Here is a 27,696-nt window from a genome sequence, read left to right as displayed (position 1 = left end):
ACACTTCAGGTTTTCCCCCACACCCCTGCAGGGCTGGCAGTCACTGTTTCCCATTTCCTGTTCTTCCCTAGAGATGGTGCAGTGGCTGCTTTGAAACAGAAAGCCCTGAGATCTGGACAGCTCGAAGGAGCATGAAATGCTAATTAAGTGCTCATATTGGTAATACCCAGGTCTGCACTTCCCAGTCCTCTGAAGCAGCAGCAGGAGGACCATGCATCATTCCTCTTGGTGGATGTTCATGTTTCTGATGTGCAAGAGCAATGGCTTTGAGGAGGGACAAAAATGCCCCTATTCAAGCAGTGGGTGTGCAAGGAAATGTGAAGTTTCACAGCCTTTTCTAGGATATTTCAGAAAGATCTAAGAGAATATTGTGGCATGGAGTAGGTCCCTAATTTTGTCTCCAGAGAAATCCCCAAAGGGCACATTCACTCTGCTGCTGATGGCAACCCCATAAGCTCATGGACCCGTTTTCCCTGCAACGTGCCACCCTGCCTGGGCTTTACTAGGCCAGGACTAGACCCAGAGCTAAGCAAACACATGCAGCCAGGTGACATTGTGTGACATCAGAAGCTGGCAACCATGAGGACTTTGCTGTCAAAAGAGTACAGTTTGCACCGGGGCCAGAAGTGTTTTTCCCTAAGACAAAGCAAATTGAAATGTGAAGTTTCAAACTTCAAATGATTATGAAAGGAAACTGCAGAATAATTTCTGGAAGGGCAGCATTGTCAATGATCATGCAGCCCACCAAGAGCTGGAGCTGAATCCAGAATTGCTTCTTCCAGCTGTGCAGGAATTCATTACACTGGCAAGCACTGGTCCATGGGAACAAATGATGCCCTAGCTCTGGGCTGAATGGCACCCAGGCTGCAGTACAGATTGGAGGAACCCTTGTCACTTGTTATTGGCCTCCCAGTGCACTCATCCTTCTGCAAACAAGGTGCAAACAACACAGCTGGACTGCTGTCCCAGGTAAATATACATACAAGTGACTTTTCCCTGTGAGCCAGATCTGTGGGAGGTTGCAAAGGAGCAAAGCTTTGGGATTTGGGCACACTTCTCTTTGTTTCTTTGCTCAGGCCTTTGGTGAGCACAGAACACACCTAGGTAGAAAACCTTTGACTATACAGGATCTTTTGGATCCATTGTCCCCCAAACAGGTCAATGGTGGCCCCGTTGTAATGCCAAGTAACAAAGAGCAGCACAAATGACACAAAGAAAACATGGCCAAAGAGGAAGAGGAGAGGCCCGAGGAGGAAAAGATGTGGTGAGACATTGGCACATTGAGCTGCACTCCCATAATCTCTAGGCTAGCAGGTCCTGGTCTCACATTCTCCTCTTGGGTTATTTAAGTTTTATTTGTTTATTTACTTTTTTCATCATCAAAAATATATATAGTTAAAAATACATCATCATCAAAACTATATATAGTTTAAAATACGTCAAAAATTCTAAAGATACAATCAAAACACATTAATTCAAAACTACATCTAAAGATCAGAACATATGTTCAGCTGTAACTATGAAGCCTAATGCATCAATCCTATTCTTCAAACACTCTTCATGCAGGCAGCAGCTTCTTCCTGAGCTTGGAGGAAAGAGAGCTCTTCTGGACGGGAGGCAAGGACTTTGTGGGTGAGGGAACATCGGAAGTGTCTGGAGAAAACTTCTCAGTAAGACTGTAACCAGCCAGATCTGCAAAATGGAGACACAAAGTTTAACAGCGGCCACCATGCAAACCTAAAGCATCTGAAGCTCCATATTTCATGGGACACATTTCCTGCCAACTTCTAAACAGCTGCACAGGGAAACATGCTCCTGCTGGCAGACACTTGAGGCAGGCCAGGGCAAAACCCTGAGCCACTTGCCCAGAGCTAGCACAGGCACAGCCTGGCCTCTGGGCTGCCCTGGGACAGCAGGGAGCCCAGAGCCCTGTGCTCTCCAGGAATGGCTCAGCTGCACCTGCACCCTCCTGCTCCTCTGCCTGCCCCACAGCTCAGCAGCCCTGCAGCTCCAGGGGCACTGGCAGCAGCACAGCTCCTTGCAGGGGCACATGCAGGGCACAGCTGTTCCCTGGCAATGTGCACAGCCTCTCTGCGCTGCCACAAGACCCTTCCTCCCAACAGAGACTGGCCCAGCTCCCCCCTCACCTCTGTGTGAGGCTGAGCCATGATTCCCTTCACCTTGTCCTCCACCTGGAGCTGCTTCAGGCCCCCCATGCCATGACTAGGAAGGGCAATGGAGAGAGCAGGGGCAGATGCAAACCCTTCCTTTGGATTTGGTCATTTTTGGCACAGCTAAAAAGGCAAATCCGGAGGTGTCCAACTCGGCGCTTCCTCAGCCTTCTGGAGAACATCTCGCCCTCACCAGCCCAGCATTTTGGAGAGGTTTTCCCGCACGTGTGCAGGCTTGCTGGCAGCACATTTCTTCAGCTGGGTGCCCATCACCTTGTAGAGGGCAGAGGCGAGCTTGGTGGCCACGGTGCGGACACTGGCGCTCCGCACGGGCAGCGCCTTGTTCTCCAGGAAGGACCAGAGCACGGGCAGGGCGTCGCGCTGGACGACTGCAGGGCTCCTGGCATGGACCCACTGCACAAGCACTGCCGGGACAGAGACACAGCTCCTTAGCCACAACCTCAATGCAAACAAGCATCTACCTCTGCTTTTGCTTCTGGCAAGCCTCTCTGGCCAAGGTCAGCAAAATGGCACACAGAGCCCCTTGATCCAGAAACGGGCAAAGCAGCTGATCATCCTGGAAACAGAACCACCAACCCCTCAGGACTAATTGCTCCAACCAGAGCCTTGTCCCTGTGCAGACTTTGCACATTTATTAAATTATTTCACAATCTCTTTCTGCATAAACAATGAATGAAACGTCCAACTGCCTTTTATTTCCATTAAGAACTTGTCTAAATCCACACTGAAGATTTGGAAATGCACCATAGAGAGGAAATGGAGAGATTTCTAATAAAGGGATGATTCCATTTTTGTAACTTTGATGTCAAGTTCCAAATGTCTAATCTGGCTCTTCCCTGTGCTCAGTGGCACACAGCAAAGGGCAGGATTAGAACACACCTCAAAACTCCAGCCCACCAGAGATGGCTGCTCCTTGACAGCTGGATTAGAAACATCAGTGACCAGCTGGTGTCTTTGGCAGAATGCTTTTGGGGCTTCCAAGAAACAGCTGTTTCAAACCTCAGGGTGTCTTAGAGAATTACCCAGATCCCATTGCTGTGGCATTTGAGCATCTCCACATTTTATTGCCACTTTCCCCTCCCAATGTTAATGGCATTTTTTCTTTTAATGTCCACTGAAATAGGGGCATAGAGAAAGAAAAATGCTACACAGGGGACTGAAATGCAACCAAAACACGAATGTTTTCTCATATTGTCTCTGAAATGTGCTCTCTGCCCATTTTTTGAACTGAACTATATCAAACACAGACAAAAATTTACTACCAACAGGCTTCTTGCATGGCAGATTTGGCTGAGAGACCAAAACCTGAATGGCTCTGGAGACCATTCTTATTTTCTGATCAGACAAAATGTTATCTAGCAGCCATTTAATATTCTGTGGTGGAAGAGACTTCATTTTCTCGATGCTGTTAATCCACCACCAGTCATCAACATTGAAAGAGTTCCTGCAAGTACCCAAAACCAATTTTGCTAAGCAGGAAAGGGTTATGGTACCCATTTTAAAATGGGAATTAATTTGAGTTTAAATGCAGTTAAAGACATCGGTGACTACTGAACGTGAGGAACAGCTGTCTGTTTCTACTAAATCTCAGAGACAACATCTGCTCTTTCTAAAGTAATCCTAATTTATGGTTAATTCCTTTATTTGAAAAAGAGATCAAAAGAACTGCTAAACTAAATTCCCTATTGCTGGAGATCTACTTTATTCAAATGCTCTTTAAAGGGCCTTTGACATTCCCAGTCACTGAACATGCCCTTTTGAGATTCCTAATGGAGACACAAAGTGTATTAAACCTTGCATTTAAAGATGTTGGCATAATTAGCAGTGGATTTAGCCCCAGGTAAAGCAAGGTGATCAATTCTCCTCTCTACTATATATTGAGATTATCCTTTTTCCATTCCTTGGCTCTTGCTGACATAGCAAGCTCCTCTGAGGAATCAATTATCAGCTGCATTTGTAGCATTTTGGACAGTGCTGGCACAGGCAGACACTGTTTGCACACCCTGAAAGGCTCAGTCCAAGCCACTTTGACAGCACAGGCAGGGAGCCTCAGCACTCTGCTTCTGTCCCTGTGCCCCAGAGGCTGCCTTGCACTAAACCCCTGCCTCTGATGCCTCTGTTGAGTTTTGACCTGAGCTGTGACCCCCAGGCTCTGCATGGTTCAGCCTCAAAACTTTCCAACAGAAAAACAAGAATTTTGTGAGGACAGAACAAACTGATGCCCTGAAACAGCATCTGCCACCATTTCCCCTCAAAGATCACAGATGTCCCTGAGCTTCCCAGAGAGGAACCAGCTGGGGTATTTTCAGCCCCTCCCTTTGCTGGAGGTGGTTCTGAGATGCCCCAGTGAGAGCTCAGCCCCGAGGCCGAGCGCTGCCCCCATCTCAGATGCTGCCCAGCTCTGCAGCAGCCAGGGAAATCCTGCCAAATCCACCTGCCTGGGCTATTGGGCAGCAGGGACAAGCTCAGCACCTCCTGATGAGGAGGAGCTGCTCTGCTGTCTGTTCACAGGCATTCCCTGTCAATACTCCCTGGGCAGAGCTCTTGGCTCAGAAGGGGAGGCCATACCTGTGATACACTCGGTGACATCCAGCAGAGCTTGGCCACTCAGGTGATTCCATTGGTAGCTGAACTCTTTCAGCAGTGACACATGATCTACAAGGGAAACACATGTTTCTGCTCACTTTTCTCAGGTCATAGGAGAAAGGACAGTGAGGAGGGAAAGGGCAGGGCCAACCCCATTTTATAAAATAAAGTACATTTCTGTGGATTTTTGAATCCTTTTCTTCTTTCCTTCCAGCCTGCTTGGCAGGGTTTAAAATTCCAAAAGAAAAGCTCTCCTTTCACATTTGTAAATCCAAACTTGTCTGCTGTAGCAGGAGCTATGTTAAAACATTTCACATCAGGGACCTCAAGAGTTCAGTCACATGGAAGCAGTGAAAAGGTTTTGCATCCCAGAGCAAAAAGGAAGAAGCCCATACTTGGGTCACAGAAAGGCACTGAGTCAGGCAGTTCCTGAGTTTACAGAGCAGCTGGGGAGGAGAAAGTGGAAACTCCTCTTGAAGACCTGCCTCTTCAACACTCCTTTTTCCAGGCATATTCCCCCAGTGAGCATTCTCAGAGCTGACATAAATCTGTGTGGCAGAGGAATTTAGAGCAGCCCTTGCCTATGTAGTTAATTGCTGTGGCCATCTTGCCCCATGCAAAACAACATGTGGAACAAGGCATCATTGACAGCTGGGTTTATACCTGTTTGTTCTAAAGAAATGAACTTGGTGAATCATAAGTTCCCCTTTGAACATGGAAGACAAAGAAGAAAAGTGGAAAATAGGCAGCTGATGCCTCTAATGTAGAGCCTCCCAGGTGGCTGCTCTGCAGAAGCTCTGATGGGCCAGTGTCCCTTCATGCCAACAGCAAAGCTGTTCATTTGGGAAGTCAGACAGGGCCCAAGCACACTCCAAAACCCCCTTTTCCTCTGAACTGTAGCAAAGCTGTAGCCCAGGACTTGCTCTTCAGACAAGCAGCACAGAGCCAAGGGAGCCTGGGACTGTTGGGAAATGATGCTGCACATTCCAGCCTGTTGGGGATGGTGCATAAGGACTGCAGCTGCACAGCTTCTGGTGGGTGTCAGCTGCAGTGTTCCACAGACAAGAGCAGCTGTCAAGGCACTCAGCGCTCTCTTGTGCAGGAGAGACAGAGAAGCAGTTGAGGAGAGTCCCTGCCAGGGCTCAGCCTTACCCAAATGAGCAATGGATTCTTCCAGTGCTTTCACAGCTGCCCCACGAACCCTGGGATCCTTTGAGTTCAGGTTCTTTGTTATTCCTTCCACCAAACCAATGATCACTGGGTTCAAGGCATCTTTCAGGACTCCTGTGATTTCAGCCAGCACATCCAGTGCCCTCTGCTTCACTTTCTTGTGGCTGTCAGATATCCTCAGGACAAAATAATCAAAAATCTGTGAAGAGAACAAGCAACGTGAAAGCTGGATTCAAATGTCCTTGTTTGAAGAGTGGCTGTAGCAGTCAGCAATGTCAAAGATGAAAGTGATCCTTTCTGTCACTCGCTTGCACAATTTCACTGTTTTCCTGTGGGCCACTCACTGGAATGGTGGCGCAACCTCATGCTGGTTGAAAGATTTTCTTCTGTTTTTAAGAGATTGGGCTGGGGACAGAGTAGCCCCTATGGTATTTCTCTCCATCTCTAAATCATTAAATCAATTCCATTTATTAATGCTAAAGAGTACCTTTGCTTTGAATGGAAGCAGATGTTTACAATGCCTGGTTTTCTATACAGTTGCCTCAAGTACTGAGGGCAGTTATGATTTTGCCAAAACTATGGCTGGAGGAGGTCTAAGTTTTATTTTGTTTGTCTCAGAGCCAGTGTCTGGAGAAGTGCAGGGCTCTGGTCAACTCTTCCAGGATCCAGACTATTTCTCTAAGTAACATGTGGACTTCTGAAATGGAATGTGCTGTACAGCTCTCATTAGAGCACGTTCAGTCCCTTGACAGCCACATTGTCAGGCACCTTTTCCTGGAAAAAGGGAAAAAGCAGCTACTGGGAGGAGAAGGCAGAGATGAGTCCTTAGCTGTTTCCATCCTTTTCCAAAGAGAAAAAAAGACCCCCCCAAGAAGGGTGAGCACTGTCTTTACCAAGAGGAATAGGAACAAGGATGGAAATGAGTAGCCAGAGTTGTGCCTGTGCAAGACAAGATGGAGTATATAGAAGTGTTGTTTTTGAAAAACCAACTGGGTTTAAACCAACCCAGCCTGATACTTCTCTTCCCTATGCAAACCCATTTTTGGTCTAGAGAACAATTGCCATGCTTTCAGGGGCTGGATTCCCTTCACTTAACCCAACTGGGAGTAGGAGACAGCAGCAGTTACACCAGCAGAAAATTCTGCCATCATCTGATAAACAGCATCAATAGGCACCTGCCAGACAAATACAGCTGGACTGAAATAACACTTCCTGAAGACTGGACCTGAATTACATTTGTCTGGGTAAGAGGGACCAGCATGTCCCAAACAGCCAGGATGGAGTGCCAAGACACACTGAATTAACTTTGCTGCTACAGGCTTAGGAAAGGAGCTAAAGGAAAGGAGCAGTGAAGATACCCTACGTACTTGGACAATGTTGGTGGAGATGAGCTGGGGGCTGGTTTTGCACAGGTCTTGGAGGAGTTCCACTCCTTCCATCCTTGTCTGAAACCCCTTGGCTTCCAGGAGATGGTAAAGCTTCTGGAGCAGCTCCGTTTCTTCCACAGCTGGAGGTGATGTGACCTGGGCTTTTGCACAGTGTAGGAGGTGTCCATCAGAGGGAGATTTCACCCTGGAAAATAAAACCAAATGAGGACCTGTTGGTGATAATTATTGTAGCATGGCATCCCCGTCGTGGAAATAATTAGCATTGACTCCATGATTCCAGAGGGCTGATCAATCACTTTATTACACTATACTATACTATACTATACTATACTATACTATACTATACTATACTATACTATACTATACTATACAGAAACTCATCACCCTTACAGACAGTCAGACACAGACAGACCAGATTAGTCAATTGAATCCAAAACACCATCACCAGTAGCCAATTAAGAAATTACCCTTTAGTAAACAAATCTCTATAACACATTCCACATGTTCACAACAACAGGCGCAGCAAGGGCAGATAAGAATTGTTTCTGATTCTTTTCTCTGATCTTCTCACAGCCTTCCCCAGGACAATGCCTGGGAAAGTTGTGCCTGCTGCTCTCTATGGAGAGAGCTGCAGCCACAGACAATACCTTCAGTTAATTGTGAGCAAAACATCTTGAGCAGCTTTCCTATTATGTGATTTCAAGCTGGAAAGTCATGAGGGTCCGAAGAACAATGTGGACCTCATGACAATGATTACCGGAGACAATCTGCAAGTAACGTTCTTGCCAGAGCTCACTGAGGAAAACCAAGGATGAGATGCATCTGATCTATCTTCAGATGGCTGCCAGGGCACACAGGTCACATTGCTTTGTGGAGAAAGAGAGACACTGCTTCCAAGTCTAAATGCTTCCTCATAAGGGACATGTGTGTCTTAGAATAAGGAGACTCATCACTCTGGAGAAGTGTCTCTACACCAGGCATGACAATCTGGAAAAGTAGCTCAGATGCATCTGAACCGATAAACAGGGCTATATTTGAAGGATTCAGAAAATCAGTAAGAGAGATAAAAATGGAAGCCAGACATCCCAGAACTACACTCCACTCACATTTCATTTGCTTCCCTAGAGCCTAGATGCACAGGTTAACAAACCCACTGGGAACAATTCTCCTGATCAACCTGTCTCTTCCATGAGCACGGGAAGATGCTAGCTGTGCTACTGAGGCATGTGGTCACTTTCCTGCCACTGCTGAGCAGGACAGAGCTAAATTCTGTTATCAGAGGAGAAGAGGTACAAGCAGCTCTGCAACTGCCATGAAAGAGACAGCAAGGAGCAATTCCTGTCTTAAATGCTGATTGCAGCACAGGGGGAAATAAACCAAACATGCTGTCCATCAAGCAAATTACATGAAGGACAGGAATATCAAGACAAAAAGTCCACATTGAGACACCTGTTGACTGAAGTTGTTCAGGAATTGCCTTGCTCCTTACTACTCAAACTTGATACTGTTTGAGTGTAAGAAAACCATGATTCAGCCAGGCCAAACCACATGGATGAGAACTGCATCTTTGTGGAATGGCATCTTGCTTCCAGACTGAGATTTCTCATCAAAACACCCATCTGAAAAAGACTCCACTCAGATGAAAACAAAGCCCTGTTTGAATTTACTTGTCCCAAGTCAGGCAGCAGAAACTTGGCCCTCTCCCAGCCTCCACAACACTGCCCTTGCCACTGCACTGCATCGTCTGAGCTGCAATCAATGGGTGTCTTTTTGTCTCTCCATTTTTGTGGAAACCCCTCCAGAGAAGTTGTGTTCAGCACAATGCAGAAGTAGACATTTTTTATCCTAGAGCATTTGTAGGGAAAGGAAACAATCTGTGGCACTGGTCATCTCTGCCAGAAAGTTTTTCCTGAGGAAGAGACATGTAAAGCTTGTCATGTGCTTTGTCTCATCTAACAAAAGTGCTCAGTACCATTTGCTAGAAGACAACGTGGCCTGGGGCTTCTTTGAGCCACTGTTCCTCTCCTTCACTGGCTCCTTGACAGATGGGCCTTCAGCCTTCTGGTTTGCCATCCCCTACAAAGACATAGAGAAACCCCATCAATCTTTGGAGTATAAAATTGGAAATTCCCTGTTGAAAACACAAATTAGAACCAGGATCACTGCTACCGAGGCTTAGGGAAACATTTCCTAACTTACAGATGGAAACAGACCAGAGATTCAGTGATGCCAACTCTTTGTTTTCAGTAGCCCAAGGCAGGTTATGGGTGCTACCAGACTGAGCAGCAATATAAAATCCCAAATTCCTTAGTCTTGAGCATAAATGGGAATAATGCAAACTGGCAGGCAATGAGTGTTTGTGAAGGAAGCAGCAGAACAAACTGGACTCTTTGGGGGTTGGCCCATTGTGTTGGAAGTCAATTTGGTTCAACAGTCACTCTCCCTGTGCCTGCACAAAGGCAGGCTCCCTTCTATAATGTTGATAGAAAAATCCCCTCAAACAAACAAAGGATTTTCCACTGGATGCTGCTGAATTCACCAAGCTTCTTCCAGCTCCACAGGGCTTGACAGCAGGGCAGCATTCCCAAAAGACAGACAGTAATTGAAGTAACTAGCATTGACTTGGACATCTTTTGTGTATTTGCAAATTTTCTTGGTACTACTATTTCCAGTGTCCTTTGCAAAGACTCTGTTATGTTCAGAAGCACAATTCTCACTTAATTCCTTTACAGGGGCAGAGTAGGGAGAGCATGGTGGAGGCTTACGCTTAAATGTAAACCCATTTTCTCCTCTTTCCCTTTCCTCTTTGTGACCGATATTGAAAATATTCAAAACCCCACTTTTTCCCTAATAATATCAATTCCTTTGTGATCTGCAGATGAACAGGCTGAGGATTAACAGCTCATTCCCAGGAGCAAAATGATTCAGCAGAAGAGGAATGAGCTAAAGACAGATTGGGTATGTTTGATCTCATATTAGCAGCGGCAATACTTGCACAAAGGAGACATTTCTCCTGCCAAGCACTTACTTCCTTCTTGGTTCTTGTCAGAATATCTTCCAGGTCACGGGTGGAAAGAGATTGTTCCAAAAGCTTTTTAAATTGTTGATGATTGAGCAACATTTTCACCATCTCTTGTCCATAATGCCTAAGGAAGGAAGGAAGGGAGGACAGAAGAAAGGAAGGAAGGAGGCAAAAAGGAAGGCAGGAAGGCATGAAGGAAGAAAGGAAACAAAAGAAAAGTGAACAAACACAGGAAGAGTGTTAACAGAAAAGGCTGATACCTTAAACTCATCAGGTGCAATCCTTGCACGAGAAGGCATTACCTACTCAGCAAAGAGGGAGATTTACCTCACTTGACACTGCACAGTGCTGTCAGCTGAACACAAGAGGCAAGAGGAGAATGTGGGGCAACAGAAAAATACCATTTCACTCTGAAACTGTGGGTGTGCTTCTGTGGCATCAAAGGATCTCAGGGAACAAGCAAAACACATCTGCTTTGTTGTCAGAGCCTATTAGCAGTGTCTTGCTGCCATTGCACAATAATTTGCCTTTCTTTAACTGGCAGGGAAGCCAGAACAAAACACCTCATGCATCCTATTGAGTATTCTATACTATGTTTTGCACAGGGGCAGCTAGTTGCTCTGGTGTTCTTGGCAGCTATTCATGGGAATTTCATCATCAAAGGAACGGGATTTTGTTGGTTTGGGTTGATTTTGCCACAGTTTTCTTCAAGAAGAAATGTGGAGTTCACTGAGCCACAGATAACAGCATTCTAGAAATCTGCAGAACAGGTTTAGAAAGACTGAATATGTTGGCTGAAGACCTCTGAAATATTTCTAGGAAAGTCTGAAGTTAATGAGAAATGGATGTTTGGGATCCTTCAGTGATGAACATTAGCCAACACTTTGGCTTTGTGTTGTGCACCTAAGGCCAAACAAAACTGTTGGACTGGCTGACCTGAGCTCTTTTGATCTCAGTAAAGAATCCTTCAAGCCACAGGAAAAAGTTGGCAATGCTCCTTTTTGCTGGCCAACCTCAGGTTTCCCAGTACAGCCATTTGCCCAGGCAACCCAGAGCAGTGGTCACAGTGCCAAGGCTGACAGAGCTCAAGTGTTTGGACAATGCTCTCAAGCACATGGAGTGACTCTTGGGGTCATTGCACATGGCCAGGGGATGGACTCCATGACCCTGATGGGTCCCTTCCAACTCAGCATATTCCATGATTCACACCATGAGGTAACTTCATATTCCCTTTAGTTTCCACTCTTTTGTGGTTTCATCTTTATAGCCAGACACAAAACGGTTTTGCTGTTTTAGGAGGTGAAATGAAGATCATTACCTTGTGTCCTTGTGACAGTCCTGAGCAAGCTTCCCTGCCACGTGTGCCAGCCTCTCAGCCCTGGCTGTGCCTGCGAGCTTGGTGGCTCCAATTCTCTGCATCAGGGACAGGAGGAGTTCGGCCGCACGCTTCCGCACCGGGGCGTGGCGGCTGCTGGGGAGGAGAGAGCAAACCCTGGGCCACAGGGACCAGGAGCAGCAGCAGCACAGGCCTTGGCCAGAGCCTGCTCCCTGCCCTTGCTGGGGGAAGGAGCCTGGGCTCTCCCTGCACCTTCAGACACCTGCAGAAGGTTCTGTCCTCAGGTAAACACAAAGTTAGCATTGCACACAAGGCCTGCCTGCACGGAAGAGGGAGGAATTCAGCCTCCCTGCACGGTCTGATACTCAATTTCTTTCTCAGTATTTATTCTGAGAAAGATTAAAGAAACAGATGACATATGAATAATTTAGAAATTAAGGACAATGATGCCGACCCATCAGAGGGCACCCAGTACACAGAGCTGCAGCAGGATTGAGGCTCTTTTCACCCATTTATCCCCAAATCTGCAGACCTTTGGAAAACAACAAATGCAGGGGAAACACATTGTGGGCTGTGAAGTTGCAGAATATCCAGCAATGCAGCCTGTTTCTTCTGTGAGGCTTGGCAATGGATCCATCTGAATGTTTTTCCCTATTCCAAAGCTGGGGAAAGGGTGGCAGGCAGTTTAGCCAGGCTGTCCTGTTCTAGAGAGTGTCTCTTGGGAACTATCACCAGCATTTAAGGCAGCATTTGCTTCAACTGTCCCATGGCACTCGGCCTGTGAAGGTGCCTTTAGAGTGATTCATCATCTCAAGGCTAACACGAAACATCAGTTTGAATGGAAAGTAGAGCTCTAAGGCCAGGACAGTCATACAAGACTCCTTTGGCAGGAGCTGCCCCTGCTGTGCAGGCTGTGTCACACCCAGCAGATTGTCCCCCATGTGCTCCATGCCCCAGCAAGGACCCTCTTCATTTCTCAAGTTAATGGCATCATGAGGAGCCATGGTTTTCCCCAGGGCCTCTGTGGTTAGTGCTGTGAAATACCAAACACTGCTCACAGCTGCAATTGCAATTGTCCCTCTTCCCACAAAAGCACAAGGCTCTATCCTTGGCCTTTGCAGGCACTTTCCCTTCCCCACCAGTCACCATATCTAGGAAAATCTGACAGACTGGGAGAACTCCAGGAAGCAGCAGGAAGCTGAGTCAGAGGAGCTTTAGTTTGGATATCAGGAAAAAGGGTTTTTCACCCAGAGGGTGGCTGGGCACTGGAACAGGCTCCCCAGGGCAGTGGTCACAGTGGTGACAGGGTTGAAGAAGCATTTGGACAACAATCTCAGGCACTTGGTGTGACCCTTGGGCTGTTCTGTGCAAGGCCAGGAGCTGGACTTGATGGTCCTGATGGGCCCCTTCCGACTCCCCATATTCTACAGTTCTGTGATTCTGAGAACTAATAATAGGCTGCAGGAGGGCAGAAATAGGTGACAAGAGGAAAGAAGTGAGGGTGGTCGGAGAATCAAGTCACTGAGTCCACAGAAGATGCAGGATACAGGACCCTTCCCTCCCACCATTCCCATCTCTGTCTCATCCCTTCTCCCTCCCACACACACGAAGGTGAAGAACATCACTAAAAGAAGAAGAACCTACTTGACTCCCATGTCCATGAGAGCAGCCATTGCTCGTGCAGGAGTCACATTCTCCACCATGATCCCCAGGGTCTGACTGGCTGCTTTCTGAACAAATTCTGGGGAGTTGGACACCATCTGGAGAAGGACCCGAGCAACCTCATCCACCTCAGAGTCCATGTCCTTCTTCAAGGTCACAAAGAGCTCTCCCAGAGTGACAATGGCAGAGTAGGACACCTTGGAACGGAGGTTGGTCACCTGGGGAAGTCATGAGGGGAAGTATAAGAATCACCTTGAAAAGAAAACCAGTTGCCTTCAACAGAAGTCCCAGGAAATGACAACACATCCCACTGTGTCCAGAGGAACATAAAAGTACATGAAGAGCAGGAGAGCACAAGCACAGAAAGGCACTCACTCTGGCACCAATTTCTGGCCTCAGACCTGCTTACTGCAGGCCTAAAAAAAATTTGACCAAAGTGTTCTACTTAACCCTTCTAAAATGTCCACAGCTTTGATTTTAGGCCCTTTTACTAGAAAATTAAAGCAAGAGCTGCTTTCAGATCATAAAGGCACAAGTCATAAAGATAAAAGAGTCAGGTGCTCCTGTTCAAAAAAGCAACACCAGCAGCTGAAGCACTCAGCCAGGAAACAGAAAACACAGGCTCTGTTCTACAGAATAATTTGCAGTGTTGAATTACAGTTTGGGCAGAGATTGGGACTCTGGAAAATAATGTCATTAGTGTCTCAGTTTCTGCCTTTGCACATTGCATTATAAAGGCACCACAATCAAAGATGAGTGTCAGATACCTGACCTGCCAGTAGATACAGCTGCATGTACCCACGGATCCTACAGATAGCTGACAGACATTAGAAATATCAGGTCTAAAACCAGAAATGAAGGCAGACCTTGAGCACACATGGAGATGAGCAAGCACATACCTACTCTACACACTGTGTATGAAGTATGGAGGACAATTCAGAACAATGTTCTCACCTCTCTGGTAACTGCCAAGCAAATGTCACGAAGTCTACAAAGCAGGACCTCTGAATGGGACCCAGCCAGGTGTTTGATGGTGAAGAGTCCCTTCTCCTTCAGCTCCCTGAAAGGCAGAAGATTGATTTTTCTCTCCACCAAGGCAGCACCCTCTGAAATGACCAGGCTGGCAGCTCAGTTGAACAATGGGAGGTGCTTTTCAAGGAGTGCTTATTGAAATCCTGGAACGCGTTGCCCCAGGATGCTGTGGCTGTCAAAAGCATTCACAAACCCAAGAGGCAAAGAGAGGGGTTTCAGAGTGGCCATTTAAGAAGACAGCCCTTCTGAAATCTCTGGCACATGAGGCCCCTCTGTCACTGCTTCCTAGAAGCTGTGAGACCGGGCCATGCTGCTGTTTCTTGTCACCTCCCTGTACCTGTCCCTGAGGCACAGTGCCACCGGGCTGTTATTGGGGCATTTTCCTTCTTTGTCAGCCCCAGCAGGCATTCAGCAGGGAGAGTCTGCACTGCCACTCTGGAGCTGAGTTCCCACTCTACAATCTCAGCCTCTCTGTCACCCCCTCCACTCCACCTCACACATTCCCCAAAAAAGCAGCAGGATGACCCAGGAGATTCCACCCCTGGGCAAACTCTGGGCAAACTCTGGCTTTTCCCAAAACCCCCTACCTAAAACAACCCCCACAACAGCAACAAGTGATTTAAAAGGTGCAAACAACTCTGTCTCTGAGCACTTGCTTTGTGCAAGCCCTCAGCTGCAGGAAGGTCTGTGAGGCATCAGGGCTGCAGCCCAGGGCTGGGGACCGATCCCACAGGCACCCCTGAGTGCCATCTGGACCCCCCACACCTGCAGAAACTCTCTGCACCTCACAGGGCACCAAAGAGAAATGGGGAAGAGAAAGCAGAAGTGAAAGGGCAAAGCAAAGGTGATTCCACAAGGAGATGCATCATGGCAGATTTTTCATGCTTATCCCGGTGTGAATAGAGTCCTTACCCCTGTGTGAATGAAGCATCCACCAGGGAGTGATAAAAAAAGACATCAAAAAGAAAACCAGTATCAGCTAAAATTTGTAGGGTTATCACCTCTGGACCTCCTTCTGCCTGTGTATAATTTTGGGACACATTGGGAGTATTGGCAAAACATCTCAGGTCCATATGAAGCAGTGAGAGGTAAAAAGTTGAATTCCAAAAGTGCAAGATTCCTAGAGGGTTTTCTTTCTTTTTCCTTCTCTTCTGCCATGAGCCCTTCAGGAGTAATGGCAGGCTGAGGGACTTGAAAGCACAACTCAGTCCATTTCTCAGAAAAAGGAACTCCCTGGAGCTGCTTCTTGGACTCCCATGCAGGAGGTCACAGGGAGACCCTGTCACCTGCCATTGCTGTCAGCAGTGGGAGCAGAGAGGAATCTTACTCAGTCCCACTGGGCCAGTGGCCCAAGGCACCCAAATCTCTACACTCAAAACTTCTGCCATCCTGCTTCTGCCTTCAGCCAGCAAATCATCTCCTTCCAGAGCTTTCTCTCTTCCCTCAAGGTTTCCTTTGCAGCTCCATGGAGCAGCAGGCAAAGCGAGGAAACAGCACGGACCTGCTGCAGCTGCAGCACTGCTGCAGAGCAAGGCCAAGAAAAGGCTGCTCTCCAATCTTCATCCTCTCCCTGCTCTGCAGGGGTTTCACCAGTGCCCTTTGGCCCTCTGGGCTCTCGGGGCTCCGAGGCACGAGCAAGACACGCTTCTGACTGACCTTAACGCCGAGAGGGACACAGAGGGAACAGGGCCTTTCTTACCAGTCATCGCTGCCCAGCAAGGAGAGCGCCTCCTGCAAGGACTGCTGTGGGTCTGAAGAGGCTCTGTCCTTCCGCCCACGCCCACGGAGCGGCTCCTCTCGGCGCCTGGCACCAGGGGCCGTCTGCGAGGTCACTGTGAGGAGAGGGTCGGCCATGGGCGCTGCAGCCCCGGGCAAGGCCCCGCCATGGAGCGGCCTCAGCCCCATCTCCCAGCCAGGGCTCCGTGTGCTACAAACTGGCACTGGCTCAGAGGCCTCCCTGCTGTCTGGCTTCTGGGGCTCCTTGCTTGCTCCCAGCCTCTCCCAGCTGGGCCCAGCTCCAGGCTGAAGCTGACAATTGCCCCGCAGCACCAGCTCCCAAGTGCCACAGGTGCCCAGATAGTGAGTGAACAACTGATCGTGGTGGTTCTCATACAAGCACAGTGAGCACAGCCTGGCAGACTGCCCTGCAGCTCATCCCTGCAGTCCTAGCTGCCTCCTGGCACCAGTGCTGTAGTTTGGACTCTCAGGATGGGCAAAAGCCAGAGATTAGGCCTTTACCACTACTTTATTCAGCTCAACTTTCCAATGGATCTCTAAGAACCAACTGCTCCAGTACTTCCAAGCTGGAGTCACTCAAAAGTAGATTTGCTGTTCACTCTCAGGACAGACTATGGAGCCAAGATCCCAGCAGTGCTGGCTGAGGCAGGAGGCAGTTTGTGCTCCTTGTGCAAGGACAAACTCGTGTGGAAAAAGCTGCCACGGAGCAGGCTTACCTGAGGAGCTGTGCGGGAAGCTGCCATCCCCATGGATGATGGGTGTATTGGGCAGTAAGGGAACGTTGTCCTGCTTCCTCACGACCTCCTTCTTCAAGGCACCACCAGGGTGTGTTCTCTGCACTCTAGAAGCTGTGCCATCAACAGGTGGTAGGCTAAAGGCTGCAGGGGCCAAAGAGGAGCTTGTAAGGGGAGAATGCTGGACAGGGCGATGATGGAAAGGGCCAGAAAACTTGCTGGAGCTGAGTAACATCTCTTTGTTATCCCAAAGAACTTCAAGTATAACAATGAAATACCACTTTATACCAAGTATAACACTAACATGGGACAATGAGCACAGAGTCCTAGAAGATTTTGGGTTGGAAGGCACCTTTAAGCACTATCTAGTCCAACTCCTGTGAGCAGGGACATCTTCATCCTGATCAGGTTCCTCAGAGCCCCATGTAAGATGGCCTTGAACACCTTCAAGGATGGACCAACAACAGCTTCTCTGGGAAAACCCTTCCAGCTTTTCATTCCCTTCATTATAAAAAAAATTCTCCCTTATGTCTAATCTAAATCTACCCTATTCTAGCTTAAAGCCAAACTGCAGCGATGCTTTCCCTAAGAAACAATGAAACCCAGCATTGCTTTGCCTTTGTTCTCCTGTTGCAGAGGCTGGCAGGGGCAGTTGCCAAAGCAAAGTGCAGATAACCTTGGGTGCTGGCCTGGGGCTGAGTGCTGCCTCCTCAGGGCCCCGCTGCCGCCCTCGGGCAGCGCTCACAGCCCTGCAGGCAGAGCCCCTCAGCCAGGATTCAGTCGGGAACGCTGCTGCCTCCTGGGGCTACAGCAGAAGCCCTGGCTGGGGCTTCAGCACAGCTCTACAGCACCAGCTCCTCAGCAGGCAGTGGCAGGAGAAGGATCTCTGGTGTCTTCATTACAAGGAGCTGAATTTTGTTTCTTCCAGGCTGCACCCCGGTTGAAAAGCATTCTTTTGGACTCCCCTTCCCTGGAGGCTGCTCTCCAGGAGAGAGTCTAAGCCCCAGTGTACTTTGCAAGACAGAGTTTTCTACTCTAAAAGACTTTAGAGATCAAGGGAGGAAGCTGATATTCTGTTACTGACTCAGTGAGGTCATGGGCAAGACACTTCATGCCTCTGTATTTTCCTTTGAGAAACAGAATTAAATCCCAAGCAAGCTTCCACTCAGATGCAAGCAGAACAACTCCCCAGTCTGATTGCAACGCTGTGCAAAGGGCAAGCAAGTGGTCAAAAAGGACCACCACAAGTGTAGCCACCACTTACTTGCTTCAGCTGCATCCCCAGGCTCGACTGTCTCAGGAATAGGCTGCAAGGATGTTTTCCTTTGTCTCCTATTCTTCATCTCTCTCTTGAAAAGCTCTGCGTCCTTCTGCTCCAAGTTCTTTTGAGCCAACATGCACAAAGCAGCACGGATCTGGGTGCAGTGGAAATACATCATAGACTGTAAGCAGAGACACACAAACCACACACAACATCTCATCAGGAGCACAGAGTCCACACAGTGCCATAGGCTTCAATGCAGCTCCAGCCACATTCCAATAGTTTCAGAGGAATGTCTCCTGTCCTCACCTTGGCAATTACACACAGTGAGGGGGAACACTTCAGTGCCACAACCTTCCACTGCTGCAACTGCAATCTATGTCAGGAAGCCCTGCTTGAAGCATCAAAGTCATAGGAGTGCTCCAAGACAGAGGAAGAGCTGACATGGCCAGTGAGCATGCAGTTCAGTTCCTACAGGCCATGGCAGGAGAATAAAAACCATGTGCAATACCCAGCAAGGAGGGCTAATGAGCTGTTGCTTAACACTCATGGCCAGGAATTGCAGCTGTTTCTCACTTCCTGGCTTCTGAACAACTCAGCTCTGAAGGGCTCTGAAGGACTTGGTCTCTCAGACCAGGAGACCAAAAGGAGAATTCATGTGAAAACAAGTTGCAGAAACACTGATGATAATGAGCAGAAAACTTGAGAATGAGAGGGCTGTGAGATACAGCCACAAAGGTAACCAGGAAAAATCAACCTCTCCCATTTTCTTTTGCAGCCTTGCTTACACCCAACATTAGAATCTTTGCTTCTCTGCTTTCGAGGGTGCACTTTGCCCACGTGCACTGATGTGTAGCTTGCTCTGCCATTCAGAACTTCTCTAAAACAGCCTTTGCACATAAAGAATGCTTCTGGCATGACCTTAGCACCATCTCCAAACCAGGGACCTTGGCACCACTGGAAATAGCCAAGCAATGGTTCTGTAGCTGTCCAATATATTCCCAAGGAAATCCCCATCCCCCAAGAGTGGCAGATGATGATTTTCAGTGACATTTTGGGCCAAGCACCAAACAGCCACTGGAAAGGAAGTCTGCTCATCCCTGTCCTTATCCCTTACCTTTCCAAAGCCGTCCCTCAGCTCTTTGTCCCTCGTTAGACCAGGACTGGTGGGATGATCTGTCTCCTTGGCCTGGCTCAGTGGGTGGCCTGGGAATGGAAGCAAAGCTTTGTGTCAATCTCTGGCAGACTTCAAGCCCCCAAAAATGCAATGCTGGGCAAGAGGCAAGACAGGTTCCAGAGTGCAGAGCTCTCAAGACACAGAGATTGTGACTGAGAGCAGCAAGGTACAATGCCTGGACCCTCTCCCAAGGGAAGGGCTACTGGCAGCAGACATGACATGGCCCTGTTGGCCAGCAGACTGAAACCTGCTGCATGATGAAGGCCTCAGCCCCTGCAGGCTGGAGAGCCTCTGTGTCTGACAGAGAAGGGCAGAGAGACAGAGATTGCTCTTGACAGAGATTCTTTTCTGCCATTTTTCACGCTGATTTTAGTAAACATCATCTTTCCGGTTCCTGAAAGAAGCCCCAGGTTCTAATACCTGGATGCACTTAGATCAACATTGTCTTCTTTTTGTTGGAATATTTTAGAAGACATTCAAAGAAAATCTGAGCATTGCAGGAATATTACCCAAATGTGAACTGTGTTCTTGACACTAGATATTTCATTTTCCCCAAGGATTTTCATTCTAAACTGTATGAGCTTGGGCCACTTTTAGACCAGCCTGACTAAAGGCTGATTTTCTGTCACAGACATCTTTTATGAAAAAGCCTTTCCTTAGGATTTTTCCTCCTGAGAAGCTGAGAGGCCTCAGGAACAAAATGTAAACAATGGTTATCTGCTGCTGTGGAATGCAACAGGTGGATCTGTGATTGGTCCATGTTGGTTGTTTCTAATTAATGGCCAATCACAGTCAGCTGGCTCGGACACAGAGGAAATCCTTCTGAGGAAATCCTTTCTTCTATTCTTTTAGTATAGTTTTTCTTCTATTCTTTTAGTATAGTTTTAATGTAATATATATCATGAAATAATAAATCAAGCCTTCTGAAATATGAAGTCAAATCCTCGTCTCTTCCCTCAACCTGAGTCCCCTGTGAACACTGTCATAATTTTCTAGTTGCAATTCTATACAACAGCTTCACAGAGGATAAATTAAGTGGCAACGCAGTAGAAAAAAAGCATTGTCTTAAATCAGGACTTTTTGCCCCTGCAGAATGGTCAGCATAATAAAAAAAAGGAGACTTAACTAGTGGTTCTTTCAAAGGAGGACCTTGGAAGGTAAAAGCATTTGGGATATTGGCAGGGAAACTACAGATCCCAAGGTAACCTCCTTGGGACCACTGCTGTCAGTCAGGCCAGCAAAATGGACACACAAAATATAACAGAGGCGACGATGCAATCTAAAGCATCTGAAGCTCCATATTTCATGGGACACATTTCCTGCAAACTTCTAAACAGCTGCACAGGGAAACATTCTCCTGCTGGCAGACACTTGAGGCAGGCCAGGGCAAAACCCTGAGCCACTTGCCCAGAGCTAGCACAGGCACAGCCTGGCCTCTGGGCTGCCCTGGGACAGCAGGGAGCCCAGAGCCCTGTGCTCTCCAGGAATGGCTCAGCTGCACCTGCACCCTCCTGCTCCTCTGCCTGCCCCACAGCTCAGCAGCCCTACAGCTCCAGGGGCAGCAGCACAGCTCCTTGCAGGGGCACATGCAGGGCACAGCTGTTCCCTGGCAATGTGCACAGCCTCTCTGCGCTGCCACAGGACCCTTCCTGCTGCCAGCAAGCAGCCCAGCTCCCCCCTCCCCTCTGTCCTTGTCCTCCCTGGCAGTGCCCCTGGGGCCTGCGCGGCTCCGCGGCCTCTGCCGGGGCTCCTGGGCCCAGGCCCCTGAGCCGCCCGGGAGCCCAGACCTCCATTCCCAAGGCCAGGCTGCGGCACAGGAGGCTCCAAGCCCAACAGGTCAGCCAGTTCCCTTGGGAACAGAGCCATCCCAGCTCCTATCTTGCACCAAGAGCTCTTTCCCTTCTTCCTCTGGGTGTTTGCTGTAGGCTCAGAAGAAGCTGACATTCAGGTACAAGAGAAGAAGTGAGTTAATTGAATTCATGCCTTTACAATCAACCCATCTAATGGGTGAGGAATTCAAAGCATATTTTGGTTACTGAAAAGATTGCTTGTTTTTTTTATTTTTCGTGAAATGAGCATTAGTTTAATTTCTCTGAACAATATGGAGCTGGCAAGCCAAGAGAGAAGGGCTCTACTAGTTCATGTGGTGCCCCTTGCCTCCCCACTACTACAGGATCCCTTTCCTTCCAAACAGTTGGAAATTCACAGTGTTCTCTAGAGTCTGACACTGGCAAGGAAGTAATTGTTTTCAAAAGGTCCCACTCAATTCCAGGTTGGGTTTTGCATTTTTGGGATTTTATATTACTCTTTACAACAAAAGAAGTGCTGGGACACACACAATGGCACCACGTTTTAAATGCAAAAGAAGCTTTGCTTTCTCCATTAGATGTGCCCAGTATTCTGTGAGCCTGGCTTTGTAGGGAACAAAGTGTTCATCCCAAAGTTCCATTTTTGCTCTACTTACTTGTTCCAGGCATTTATTATCCCCTGCTGTCTTTTCAGCAGAGACACCCAAACACAACATAAACATGACCTGCCTCAAAACATTTCTGATCTTGGCTAATACTTTCAATTCAAAATATTCCTAATGGAAATAGCAGAGGATAGGTCATTTTGAAATACTCTCCAACAGAGCAGTTAGAATTAAGAGAACTAGTTCTTTACATGGCTGCACAGAGAATAAAATCATATGGCAGCCAAGGAGGATGAGTGTCTTAAACCTGGATTCCTTCACCCTGACCACTGCTGTGGTCAGTAATAAAAGTGAGACAGGTAAGGTTTAATGAGAGGTCATTTCTAGTTCAAAATTGATCCAGCAAAAATGTCACCTTACTTACTGAGCATTAAGCATTCCAGCTGCATATGAGTGAGTAAAGAGTCATTCCAAAGGGGCCACAGCCAGGATTTGGCAGAACTAACCCTGATCCCCAAAGGGACCAGGGGATCTCATCCCTTTTTCTGCATCAGCAGAATTATTTCTCCAAGTCTCATCTCTCCTATCATTACACACCCAGAGATGACACAGGAACAACAACAGTGTCATTGGGGCTTTCAACTTGAAAGCATTGCCTGACCCAGATGCACCAGGGACTGCATTTTGTCTGGCATAATTCCACTTGTCAGGGATCAGGCAAGGCAGGGACAGGGACAAGGCAGAAGGCATCTCCTGCCCCAGCCTCAGCCTGCAACACTGACACAGGCAGAGAGAGCCAGGGAAGAGATTTGTCACTGTGAACCTGCCATGGGTGGCTGTGGGCTTGTGCTGTCACAGCATGACAAACTCACACCCTGCATAGGCTGCATCCATTTGGAAGCCACCTTCTCCTTCATTGGAAAATTCAAAAGGACTTTCTATCATAGGAAATTTCCAGATTTCTGCCAGTGCAAAACCAGGCAATGTCCATGAATCCTCTTCAGATCTCAAAGGGTTCGGCTCAGAAACTGCCCCAAGGAAAGGTTTTCTTCTTCAAAAGCAGGAGGAAGGAGTGGGAACATCTCTCATTTCATGATAAATGCTTTCTTTACCCTAATTGTGACACTAGAAAGGCTGCAGGAGATAAAAGGCATGTGCAGGATGGAAAGGAATGTTTCCTTGCCCTGCACTGCATCTCCAGGGCCCCAAGGCACCACTCCAGCTCCTGCCACTCAACACTTCAAACTGGAGGAATTTTCACTGCACCACTGGAGCACAGTCCCAGGGACTGGGTTCTGGGAGAGTCCAGTGAGCCCATCAAGGAATTGAAATGAATTTAAAGAAAATTTTAAAACAATGGGTTTTAACCAGGCTTTCCAAATGTCACCTCTGAGTCAAGACTACAATGCTCATTTTAGGACAGACATGCCCTGTACCCACCTGCATGTTCAAAGTTCTCTTTGTTTATGCTGCTGGGTCTTGGCCTGGAGAAAATGGAGGACAAAAGAACATGTGAGGAGGTAGAAAGAGAAGGGAGGGAATGGGTGTACCATGAAAGGAGGCAAACCTTCTTAGCATGGTCACTCTGATGAAGGAGGAAATGCAACCCATAAACCAACAGGATGCAAAGCTGATTCATTGTCCTTAAGCTTTCAGATGCTGGAGTCACACAGAGCTGACCACGTTCTGTGTGAAATAATGGCCAAGTCCAGCAGAGGACCCATCAGGAGGTGCATTGAAGCCCTGCCTCCTCTTCCCCACCACCACCGCTGCTCTTGGGACATTGCTGTTGCCTTTGACATTGTGCTGGATCATCATAGATGGGCATAAGGGTGAATACACAGAGGCTTGCCTAAATACATGGGACACCTGACTGGGCAAAATAACCACACGAGATGGGAAGAGAGAGCTGAACAGCACACTGCAGCAGCAGACACCTTGGCTCACCTCATCTCCTGGGACTCCTGGAATTCCAGCTGGGGAGAGCTTGGCAGAGACCCTGCAGTGCTGCCCACAGGGGGACTCACTGCCTTGCGTATGGGGGGGATCAAAGGTGGTGCCAGTGACCCCTTCTTCATATCCCCACCAATGGAATAGAGCAAGGAAGCCTGGAAAGAGTAGAATACATTGCTCAGATCAAGCATCCAGACTTGCCCCCATTCATGCTTCAAGACATTTAGCCATGCATTTAACTGGGACCTGGCAGGAAAAGCCAAACTGATGAAGCAGCTTGGACCAGGATGAGGAAGGGTGACCTAGGAAAGGAAGGTGGTGAGGGTCAGCCCATGTCACACATTTGCCACCTCTCCCCTTCTGCTCAGGTTTCTCCAAGTGTGGCTGCATTCCCAGCTGGCATTCACATGTTTGACATCAAGATGTTCTGAGGTGCCCCTGCCTCCACTGCCCTTTTGGATGGCATGGCAGTGGCTTTAGATCACTGTTCTCTCCCTGCCCCTGAGGTGTCTCACAGACAGTGCTCATCTCCAGCCACGTCCCCACAAAACCATTCTGCAGGATGTCCAAACCTGCTTTTCTCAAGCCCCTCATTTCTCCTGCTGCTGCCCTTCCCTCCTACACTTCCCCAGCAGCCTTGGAGCCCAGATGCTGCTGAGCTCTCGGGATGCTGGCTGCTCTCCAGCTCCCACACATCCATCATCTCAGCCTCCCTGGCACTGAGGAAGTTCAGCAGAGCTCCCTGCCCTGCTGCTCTCTGCAAGCTCTCTGCCTGCCCACATTGCTCCAGGGCCCCCATGCCATGGCCAGGAATGGGCTGGGGGCAGCAGGGGCAGGTGCACACCCTTCCTTCATATCCCATCATTTCTGGCCCAGCTAAAGAGCCAAACCAGGACCTGTTCAAACTTCAGTGAGGGGGTCAGTTCCTGTCAGGGAAAAAGTCTCAGAGCTCTGCCCACAGCACATCACCTGAACATTTACCACACTGCACTTACTTTGGTCTCCTTACCTTACATCCTTTTCCCTCTGAAATCAGCTCCTGTTTTTTTACCCAGGACCCATCCCAGCCAGTGCCATTTTCCCCATTCTCCTGCTCTCCGCTGCATGTTGGGCCTGGCTTGGTAGAAGGAGAGCTCTTCTGGATGGGAGGCAACGGCTTGGAGGGAAGGAGCATGGAGGGACTTGCCAGGGAAAACCTCTTGGCAAGAGGGCAGCCAGTCAGGCCTGCAAAGTGGAGACACAAAATAGAACAGAGGCCACCATGCAAACCTAAAGCATCAGAAGCTCCATATTTCATGGGACACATTTCCTGCAAACTTCTAAACAGCTGCACAGGGAAACAAGCTCCTGCTGGCAGACACTTGAGGCAGGCCAGGGCAAAACCCTGAGCCACTTGCCCAGAGCTAGCACAGGCACAGCCTGGCCTCTGGGCTGCCCTGGGACAGCAGGGAGCCCAGAGCCCTGTGCTCTCCAGGAATGGCTCAGCTGCACCTGCACCCTCCTGCTCCTCTGCCTGCCCCACAGCTCAGCAGCCCTGCAGCTCCAGGGGCACTGGCAGCAGCACAGCTCCTTGCAGGGGCACATGCAGGGCACAGCTGTTCCCTGGCAATGTGCACAGCCTCTCTGGGCTGCCACAAGACCCTTCCTCCCAACAGAGATTGGCCCAGCTCCCCCCTCACCTCTGTGTGAGGCTCAGCCATACTCACAAGGGAAGAAGTGAGTTAGGTGAACTCCCACCTTTATCATCAGCAAATCTAATGGGTGTGGCACTCGAGGGGAATAATTTCTAATTATTGAGAAAATTTATTTGGTTTTATTTCTCATGGAACTGGCCTGCATTTAATTTTTCTGAAGAGTATTGAGTTAGCAAGTCTGAAGGTAAAGGTGGAAAGCTCCAATGACAAGAGGGGAAAAAAGAAAAAAATATTCTTTCTTAAGGCTGGCCTGTGAATCCACTGGAAAAACCCACACTAGCTGTGACTGCTAGTTCTGCAAACCACAAAAACCTTCCCACAAGCAGGCAGGCCTTATTGGTGTTTCTAGTGCACCGTAATACCATCCTCAGGGTTGGGCCCAACTGGCAAGCAGAGGAAGAACAGGAAATTTATCTGTCATGAGACCTAACGTTGATGGCATTGATGGCAAAGAAAGCAACGGGACTTGCATCTCATGACCGTGTCCAATCTGTGGTCAGCTGTGGCCACAGTCCCTGTCCTGGCTGACAGTATGAGTGATTTGGCCACTGTCAAAAAGGAGAAAGCAGAGTAAACTAATGACAGAATGTTGTGATGCCTCAGGGCATCCTTGCAGGATCATCTGTAGCTGTCAGCCACCTACTCTGACACAGAGACAGCACTGACCACCACAGACCAGTTTTCTCTGAAATCTGGTGGGATTTGTTTTCCATTTGGCTTCAGCCTTTCAGCTCCTTTCTATCCTCACCTTTTCCTTCAGGGGTCTTTCCTTTTCCAGTGAAATCCATGTTTGAACCCGTGCCTCTGCCTGGCAGAAGTGCCTGGGTTGGAATTTGGGAACGCTCTCAGAGCAGTCAGCGCCGGGAGCTCGGTGCCAGCCTTTGAACAAGGCCGGGTGACTCCAATCGCCAGCGCTCGGCACAGAGAGGCAGAGCCGGACGCGTCTGCTGCCGCTGGGGCTGTGTCAACACAACCTGCACCAGCCCAGCCTGGGGCTGCCCCTTTGTGACACGCTCACCATGGTTCTCTCGTTTCCATGGCTGCAAAACCCCACCCCGACTCCATCCCCTTCCATTCCCCTCCCAAGGGCAGCCAGCCCTAAGCCCAGCCTGGCCAGGCCTGAGGCTTTCACACTGTCTAGGATATAGACCCTTTCCAAAGCTACTTTTCAAGGCCTTTATTTCTGTAATTCCCACTCACTTCTGGGTTGCAGCTTGTTGGTGTGGGATTTTGTTTATTTGTCTTCACATCAAACCAAGTGCTGGGACACAAACAATGGCACCAGGAGGTGGAAGTTAAAGAAGCTTTGCACTCCCCAGTAGATGACCCCATAATTCAGCTGGCCAATAGCTGTAGGGAACAAATTGACCATCCAAACGTTCCACTTTTGCTCTGCTTCATTGTTCCATGGCTTTATTCCCTGCTTTCTTTATTGCAGAGACACCCAAGCCCAACATAGACATGATCTGCTTCAAAATATTTCTGATCTTGGCGGTTCCTGACAATTCCAAATTTCTTAGCAGTAATATCACAATAGGCAGGTCATTCTGAAATACACTCCAACAGAAAAGATAAAACTGATCATGCTTGATTTGGCAGAAGTAGGCCTGAGCCATGGGACCCGTGGGTCTGATCCCCTTTTCTGCATCTGCAAAATCATTTCTTCAAGTCTTATCTCTCCTATCTATTCAAAGAAGCTTTGCTCTCTGCATTAGATGCCCCCAGTATTCAGTGGGCTGATATGATCAGTGTATCTGTAGGATGTAAATTTGCCATGAAAAGTTCTCCTTTGTTGCTCAAGGGTTTTTTTCCTGCTTTCTTTCCTGCAGACAGACCCAAAACCAACATTACAACACCTGCCTCAAAGCAATTCTCATTTGGACTGTCCCTGAAAATTCAAACCTACGCTCAGAGCGTTTCCCTGTCCCCAGGGACAGGCTCCAAGGCTGGGCTCTCACCTGCACGGAATGAAGAAGAGCTGCTGCCCTTGCCAGCGGCTCCGGGCTCTCGCCATCAGCGCTTTGAATGCAGCTTTTGCACACACTCTGCCTCTCTGAGCCCAGCAGCATTCCCGGGCATCAGCAGAGCTGCTGCAGGCCAACATCCTCCAGGCACAGCTGCAGCAAGGAGATTGCAACAAGGCCTGGCTGCAGGAGTCTCCAGCCTGCAGCAGCCCTTCCCCTGTGGGGAATCATCTTGTGCTGCCATGGGGGAGCAAAGGGGGTGAGGGGCTCTTTGCAGATGAGGGTCTCCTCCATGTGCTGCTGCTCGCTGGGCTGATACAGCTGCTGCTGCCCTCCCCCACAGCTGTACCAGGAGCCTGCCTGGGAAAATAACAC

The 27,696-nt window shown here is 48.6% G+C and overlaps 1 protein-coding gene across 1 annotated transcript; it reads right to left on the bottom strand.

The window, feature by feature from the left end:
- Positions 1-1,558: 1,558 nt before the first annotated feature.
- On the bottom strand, positions 1,559-27,371 carry LOC143692742 (TOG array regulator of axonemal microtubules protein 2-like). The gene is made up of 17 exons (XM_077172984.1): positions 27,316-27,371; positions 23,151-23,194; positions 19,238-19,326; positions 18,124-18,301; positions 16,842-17,003; positions 16,088-16,220; positions 14,311-14,416; positions 13,339-13,574; positions 11,677-11,829; positions 10,365-10,482; positions 9,309-9,412; positions 7,316-7,520; positions 5,931-6,147; positions 4,761-4,847; positions 2,365-2,560; positions 2,148-2,223; positions 1,559-1,606 (listed from the first exon to the last, which is right to left on the bottom strand). Exons 1-17 carry the CDS (start codon positions 27,369-27,371, stop codon positions 1,559-1,561), a joined length of 2,208 nt encoding a protein of 735 aa, XP_077029099.1.
- Positions 27,372-27,696: the final 325 nt, after the last annotated feature.

The sequence above is a fragment of the Agelaius phoeniceus genome, assembly GCF_051311805.1.
Source record: "Agelaius phoeniceus isolate bAgePho1 chromosome W unlocalized genomic scaffold, bAgePho1.hap1 SUPER_W_unloc_2, whole genome shotgun sequence".
Taxonomy (NCBI): domain Eukaryota; kingdom Metazoa; phylum Chordata; class Aves; order Passeriformes; family Icteridae; genus Agelaius; species Agelaius phoeniceus.
The sequence above is the reverse complement of the archived record's forward strand: the minus strand, read 5'-3'. Positions and strand labels throughout refer to the sequence as shown.